At 42.0% G+C, this 7,803-nt stretch overlaps 1 protein-coding gene across 1 annotated transcript; it reads left to right on the top strand.

Moving 5' to 3' along the window:
- Window positions 1-47: 47 nt before the first annotated feature.
- endouc (endonuclease, polyU-specific C) lies at window positions 48-7,519 on the top strand. The gene is made up of 7 exons (XM_088645890.1): window positions 48-209; window positions 1,537-1,636; window positions 2,231-2,342; window positions 3,922-4,043; window positions 4,928-5,040; window positions 5,262-5,415; window positions 6,690-7,519. Exons 1-7 carry the CDS (start codon window positions 199-201, stop codon window positions 6,948-6,950), a joined length of 873 nt encoding a protein of 290 aa, XP_088502016.1. The 5' UTR covers window positions 48-198; the 3' UTR covers window positions 6,951-7,519.
- Window positions 7,520-7,803: the final 284 nt, after the last annotated feature.

Genomic DNA, 7,803 nt, shown 5'->3' with positions numbered 1-7,803 from the left:
GGCCCAGAGAGCCAATCGCTCCGGACCAAGACGATCGCGGAGGCACGGTAGGAGGGACGCTCTCGCTATTGGACCATGCATGTATGCCAAGGAGCCTTCATTGAGCTGCCATTTAAACTGCCTTCGCTCTGAGTCACGGCTAGGAGCAATAAGGTTTACATCTGTCATCTTTAATTGAGGCAGTCTGACAGCGGCGCAATGGCCAAAGGGTAAGAACACACAACAGGCACCTTATCTGCGCCGATAAGATGGTTGGATTTTTCTTTTCTTGTGTTGTTATTATTGTTCTCCCAGATCGCTTTGAAGTTGGAAAAGCGGCTGCGTGTCAGTATCCTGAAGTTGCTGCACAGATTACTGTATTACTGTATTACTGTATTACTGTAGAAAGGTGTCGCGGTGACGCAACTCGGCTAGCTAGCGGGCACCCGGTGCCTTCACCTGAGGGCGTTTTTGGGGTACCTTCGAGGAATAAAGGACTGCAACCAAAAGACATCAATAGGTGCTCGTCTGTGTGATTATACGTAGTGCTCATTTTAATTTTCCTCGACCTCCACGAATAAAGCCGACCTGGTGAAGCGAAGAGGAAGAACAAGCGCATTTGGGTTATTATAATGGTTACAAGTAGTACTTTGTAGCAGGTATCCACAAAAGGCAGTGTTTAAGTTATGCTTAGATATGCCAACACTATTGCATTACACACCGTATTGTTCACTAGTGTCTTCAGTTACGTGAAACTGTTTCCTGCTTTAAACAATTAGAACTCCTATGAACGGCAAGTGTAACTTTTTTTTTCCCCTGTGGAGCAAAGGAAGACGCATTCAAATTTCCCTTAAAGGTTGAAAAGCAAGTAGGTGTAGCGAGATGAAATTTATAGCGTAATTTAACGCTATTCAAATCTCACTGTCAAGTGATCTCCCTCGAAAGTAAACGAGTGACCCACCCTCTCTGGCCCCGAGTTACTTTGCTTCTGTTCAAAACCACCAATTATGTAATGCACTTCTTTTTCCTGAACTGATTTTGTCGCGACTTTAGAAATGGGAGATCTCATTGGTTTGTCTTTTGCCGAGCATTTAAACAATTAATTAATTAATGGCTTTTTACATTTAAAAAAAACCTTAAAATTAACAAATGAACTGTGCTAAGTACTAAAACCTCTGTAAGTAGCAGGCAATTAATTATTGAAAGCCTGTGGGCGGCTCTCTAGATGTTTAAAGTTTCGTTTTTGGTAAAATGGTTTCATCACCTGGTTCCCACTATCAGCCAACGCCCGAACTGTTAACGTCCTCAGCTTCCTTGAAATCTTAATGTTCTAATTTCACTTCCTATATTTATAGTCGATTTGCTTTGAATATGAAAGTTTTAAGAAATGAAACCAATTCCCCAGTTTTTGTGCTTTCTGTTGGACAGCCTCCCACTGAAATGGAAAAACAAACTGCTCTCTTAAGCTATGTGACTGTGTCCTAGTAAATTTAACCATTATCTTTATTTTAAGATAATCAGCAAAAGCGTTGTACTGTGCTCCTCTCATTCCCCCAGGCAAGGGATCAACCAAGAACTGTCCAGCCTCCTGAACGAGCTGTGGGCTTTGGATGAGAACCGCCTGAAGCCCGGGAAAGACTACACCATCTCCCTGCAGGTGTGGCTCACTGCCCGAAACCTGTCCTGTCCGGCAGACGGCGGACTGAGCCGCTTTGCACTTGCCTAGAATAATCCATGACTAATCTTGATTTAAATACCAAAATACGAGAACTGGTTTAGTTGGTCAGGCCGATGTGCAGTCCTTATCCCCTGGGGTTGCAGAGCCAGCGTCATAACACTTGGAGTTAGTGGAGCACTTACAGCGATATTGAGGGACGAGTAAAGTTGGAATTCGTTGTTGACAATTCCAAGGAGCAGGCGATGGATAAAAATCCAGTGACTACCTCCTAAACAAATTATAATTTACCCCAGTGAAATGCTGCAGAGTTGTTTTGCAGGGATATCTACTGTACCACTCTTTTGAAAGTGTTCATACAGTACTTGCTTGTTTCAGTAGTGTGTGCATATGGTGCTGTAGATGTCTTAGTGGCTGAGCTTTCTACTCGTGTTTGTTTGGCACTGGACAGTAGGAAAAGTGTAGCGTCTCTTTACGCAAGCTTTGTGTAAAACTTGGTGGATGGGGGTGGGAGTCGTGGCAGGCAGTGGGCTGACTGCTTCTTGTCACTCGAGATCCCTTCTGTGTGTCTTTCAGGGGAAGGCAGGCTATGTTGCTCCAGGCAGTAACTCCGCCAGAGACAGGGCCAGTGCGCCACTCTTCTCTCACGTGAACGAGGAGCGGCTGAGGACCATCAAGACGTACGCGTGTGAGTCATCTTTGTGCTCCTGTGTTTAAACCCGTGTTTGGCGTGTGTTTAAACCTGAGAAAAGTAAAAACAACAGTGGTATACTACAGTTTCCTCTACGCTGGAAAGTTCATCGTGTTGCACCGTTCTGGGAAAGATACATCTTGTTTGCTATGAGAAAAAGACTGGGCATCCTGTTTACAAAACCGAGATATTGACGGTGTAAAACATGGTATTACTTTCAATTGTTCAAATGTTTTAATGTCTTTGTGTCTATAGACTGTAGCTGTGCATGTCTGCTGTGTACATTGGGATAGTAAACTCTCAGATTCATTATTGATGCTTTAGGATTTGTATCTGACATGTCTCACATTGGGTTTTTTTTTAGAAAAGTGATTTTCATATTTAAAATAATGTATCTAACACTGTTCTGAAATGTTTGTTTAGTTCACCTGATTAACTGATGATTATTTCTCCAATGAGTTTGAAAGAAAATGCAATTTTTTAGGTGGTTGGGGGGGGGAAACATTTTTCACTGACGTTTTGGAAAATAAAAACTCCCTCTTTTCTCAAAGTTAAAATATTTTTGTGGTTGGAGGCATTCCTAATGAGCATGTGTCTCATAGCCATTGTTTGGCATGCTAATCTTTGTTGCATAACAACCACTAACTGTAGCCTTCATTTTCATTTTTACTTGTATTGAAATGCATCTGTTGATAAGCATTTTGACGCAATTGTTGTCTTACCCTGTGATATTCTGCTGTTGACAGGTCAGGCTGGTGCAGGATTGTAACTCTGGCAATGAATGTGGACATTGAGCAGCAGGGGCTTGTGAGAATGGCTGAAACTCATTAAGGGGGATTTCTGTTCCTTCTCCCCTTCAAAGTACCTCCAACTGTACAGATTGAAACAGTGCAGGAAGTGTTAAATCGTGTTAATTGAAAGGTTACATCCTTTGTCTGTTTCCTTGGCTGTGAATCCCCGTGTTTCAGCACCAGTGTTATCTGAGACAGCCCTGAATCTCACACCCCGATAGCAATCTGGGAATGTAACCTTGCATTTAGCTGCACAATTAAACAGTGAGCGAAGACATTAACCTGTGAAAGTGAACTGTCTCATAATTTCACAGGTTAATGTCTGTGTTCACTGTTGATCTGTGTGCTACAGCGGACTCAATGAATTAATTATGCTAATTAGCCAATGGTTTTTATCTAAAGTGATTTACATTTGGACCCCTTTACATAGCAGGGTATTTTTTACTGGAACAATCCAAGTGAAATACGTGAGTCAACGATGCAGCTACAGGTTCTCTTCTAGGATTTGAACCCTCAAACATCCAGTTACGAATCCCAAAACCTGATCCCTACTCCAAATCTTCTGTTTAGATCAGATTTATATTTAAAGGGGAGAATGGTAGAAACACCTTTAAATTTGCTTCAGCCTCTCCTCACAAGTTGCCACTGAATCATACTTTGTTACTGGACAATTCAGGCTTCTGGAGGTCTGGGACATCAATCGTAACACTCCTCTGGTGTAGAGGGAGGATGAGAGGTTAAGGACTGGGTACATGTCTCCACCTCATTATTGGTTCTGACTCTAGATTTCATGAAGCTGCTGGATAACTATGAGATGTCAACTGGAGTTTCCGAAACTGTCACCACTGAAGAGGTGGAAGAAAACAACCTCTTTTTAGATGCAGTCTTAAACACTAAAGTCATGAAGGTATGCTCTGGCGATATAGAATAGTACAATGATTTATGTTGATTATGGCCACAAATCCTATGCTGTGGTGTGAAATTGCTGTATTGTGCTTGATCTTTCTTTCCTTTACTATGAATTAATCTGTCTTGCACATATATTTATATCTTTTTAAATACTTAAAAATACTTTACGTGAGTTACCTGTGTAAACTATCCTGCTCAGAGGTACAACAGGATTTGAATCCACAATGTTTCAGTTTTTTAACTATTATAGTACCTGTATAACAGGTCCAGAGCCCCACCCACTACTATACACACATCAAATATTTACTTTACATATATGCTGTATGTATATTTTACAAAGGAAATTACCATGGAAAAAAATGGAACAAGTAAAGGTTTGTTCCGTGCTGAAGAGAAAAGGGACATGGGTAGAGTGGTGTCTTATTCAGGTGTCCTACATGAAATCAGATCTTCTACATGAAAAAAAAGTAAGATCACAGCTTGAAAATAAATTCAAGTCTGGCTTTGTTTAATCAGCGACAGATGGAAGAAAGACTCGTGCATCCTGTAGTTACAGAAAATGCACAGCTTTTAATGTAAAATGCAAATCTTAATTAAAACCTGCTGTAAGAATGTCAAGAGTTCCTTAGTCTGAGAGTGGCCTGTTATTGCTGATGGGCTGTTAACTGAAGTTCTGTGCTCGTATGAGTGTAGGGTTTCCATAAACATCAGTTAGGATTCTGAAAAAAGAGAATAACTTGTGAGAAATGAACGGTCATTTTAAAGAGTTAAGCGTCTCATATACTGTACGTTCCAAGCTAGTGGAGAGAAAATGGAGCCAGTGAAAATCGCGTGCAGTCCTGTAATGGTTTCTGTCCTGTGCTCTGTGCCCTTGTCCCACAGCATGCTCACCAGTACCTCGTTACTAAAAAACAGGCCAGCCCCAATGTGGAGCAGTTTAAGAAGCAGCTGTATGACATCTGGTTTCGGCTGTACCACAGGGACAAAAGTGGCGGGTACGTATCGCCCTACCAGAAACCAACGCTAAATGTGAACCAAAAAAAATCTGTTTAGGTCTCGTTTTTAAAAACAATTGGGATCATATTATTTTATATCTCAAGCCCTGATTTTTGATAACCACTTTCCTTTAGAGGGCCTAGGATTGAGACCAGATTTGGTTTCTGATCGTGCTGCGGGAGGTTTTGTTTCAGTCTGCTCTTGAACTCTTGTTTTGCAGGGAGGATTCTTGTGGGTTTGAGCACGTGTTTGTGGGGGAGACGAAGTATGGCAAGGAAATCATGGGTTTGCACAACTGGGTCCAGTTCTACCTGCAAGAGAAGCTCAACAACGTGGATTATAAAGGCTATAAGGCCAGAGACAACAAAGACACGGTGAGAGAGCACTTCCAGAATCACCCACCTTAAAGAGGAGCATGAGCTTCCGTAGAGCGATTGTTTCAAGCGACGCACTAGGAGAGCATCTGTCAGAGCTCCGTGAATTTGACCCCTCCAAAAGGCACACACATTTGTTCATGTAGTTGAACGTAGTATTTGTGCTTTTTTGCTCCGGAGATATAGCGCTTTCTCTTTTCTCTGTATGCGCATTTCAAACCAGGAAATACTCTAATCATTCTTTTCTGATCTTTCATTATCACCTTATCACCCTGATTTCAGTTCTGCTCTTCTCTTTTCAGTAAATATTCCAGCGTGGTGTTAGTGCTGACAAAAACAAGCTGCCTCACAGCGTCTAGATTTTGGAAGTCGAGTCAACATCGACACGTTTCTGTGTGCCCCTACCTTAAGGAATTGTGTAGTTTGCAACATCCACCTTAACTTCCGTTTGCTAATGTCTGTCCAGTCCTGAACAGCATCCAAGTCTTCATCTATTCCCTCTACTGCACCTACAGCGTTTTCCAAGTTATGTCATCTACAAGTATAACTGTTTGCTGATGATATCAGAGTCTAGGTTCTATAATCATTTAATTGCACTTATGCAAATGACGAATAAACTGAACTGGACTATATAACCGACTGAAATGAAAGGCATGGACATCACAGTGGCACAGTGGTCAGCATTGCTGCCTTGCAGCACTGGGGCCCTGGGTTCAATTCTTGGGATGCTGTCTGTGTGGAGTTTGTATGTTCTCCCAGTGTGTGCATGGGTTTCCTCTCCAGTTCAGTTTTTTGGCTGCTGCTTTATTGTCGTGTTTTTTTTTTAACCTCTTCATTTTTTTATATATATACACATCACTGTTTAATCTTTTGCTTTATTTGACTCGTTGATTTCCATCTGCTGCATCTGTTCAAGTCTATATTTCTACAAGCTGCTGAAGATTTTCCTTGTCGGCGCGTTCTGGTGCTGCAAAAAAATGATGAAATGTGCCAGTTCTCTGTCTAAACCCTGGCTGAAAAGTAAATTGCTAGTTCTGTAGTTCTGAACAGCCGGGGGACGCAGGATTGGCCAAGACCTTTCATTCAAAAGATTCAGAAATAGAACTGCAGGCTTCGTAGTGTTTTTTTTTTTGCTCTGAATCCAAACGAATTCTCAGTCTGCTGGCCGAAATTAGGATATTAGGAAATGTAATGCCTTTCCAGTGTATCGTTAAGGTGGCAGCACTGTTCTTGTTTGTATTTATTATCTACTGTGGTCTCTCTTTTCTCTCTAGCCGGATGAAGATGATCACGTTTTAAATCTGCAGTTCAGCTGGAAGGGCCTTGTGAAGCCGGTGGGCAGCAGTTTCATCGGCGTCAGCCCGGAGTTCGAGCTCGCTCTTTTCACCTTGGTCTTCCTCATGTCCCAGGAGAAAGTCACGAGCACCATCGTGAAAGTCGACGAGTACCTGCTGGAGATCGTGGTGTACCGTCATGGGAGGTCCATTGGAACCTCCTACCCAAAGATGCTGAGCAGCAACAACAGGCCCCTCTAGTGGCCCAGCTGTGCATTGCACAGGATGAGCTATTGCCCTGTCAGATTCGTCCTGCAGTTTTTCCAAGTATTGCATTATTGCATTTGTATTCTAGTTATTTTAGGTCATTGGAAACAGTAGTGATAAATAGTTTGAGTTCAGAGCTCCTATGATTTCCCTCAACAAATGCCTTCAAATGTCAATATATGTAATTTTCTTATTCTCAACATATTATTCCTCTCTGTATTGTAACTGGCAAAGAGTCCATCTGAATTGAGAATTGTTTTCCAAAGCAGGTCTATCTCCACCACTGCGCAAGATGAATGTGTATGTTGTGAGCAGTTCTTGTGTCTCGGATTGAAGGGCAATGCAAAATGTACACCAGTACGGGTGAGAGGGAAACCACTTTGTGATGTTTTGTGTTGATTTTTGTATTTCAGGGACATGAAGGCCTTGCAGTTTAAATAAGTTGAAAAGTGTCCATTACTGACAAAAAAGTGCCTTTGCTTTCTTTTAATTGCTGACTGTTACAAGAAGTGCCTTCTATTTTTATTTGATATACTGTAAACAAATAAATCTTTTGGAGTAAAGATATTGCTGTTATTCATTATTGTGTTAAAGACTGTGTCAGGGAACTGCGCCTACTGCACCAATCATACGTACTTAACCCAGACCCTGACTGACATTTCCTTACAGCCCTTGTTGAGTCAGCTCCTCTGCTCCTCTCCAGGGCCAGGGTTCCTGTTTGCAGGTGTGTGCGCTTGTCTTCCTCTGGCTAAGAGAAGCCTAGGAAACTGTTCCGTTGGCTGACCAAGCTCAGTGTTATAACTCATATCCTGGTCATTCATGGCACAAGCTAAACCTATGAGCCTGG

Source organism: Lepisosteus platostomus, chromosome 9 (genome assembly GCF_059453375.1).
Source record: "Lepisosteus platostomus isolate fLepPlt1 chromosome 9, fLepPlt1.hap1, whole genome shotgun sequence".
Lineage (NCBI taxonomy): Eukaryota > Metazoa > Chordata > Actinopteri > Semionotiformes > Lepisosteidae > Lepisosteus > Lepisosteus platostomus.
Note: the sequence above shows the minus strand (reverse complement) of the source record. Positions and strands in the feature narration are given on the sequence as shown.

Bases quoted from the DNA above. Each gene is read 5' to 3' on its own strand.
- endouc (XM_088645890.1), top strand. The intron at 4,044-4,927 runs GTATGCTCTGGC...CTTGTCCCACAG, and splicing joins TAAACACTAAAGTCATGAAG to CATGCTCACCAGTACCTCGT. The intron at 5,416-6,689 runs GTGAGAGAGCAC...TTTTCTCTCTAG, and splicing joins CCAGAGACAACAAAGACACG to CCGGATGAAGATGATCACGT.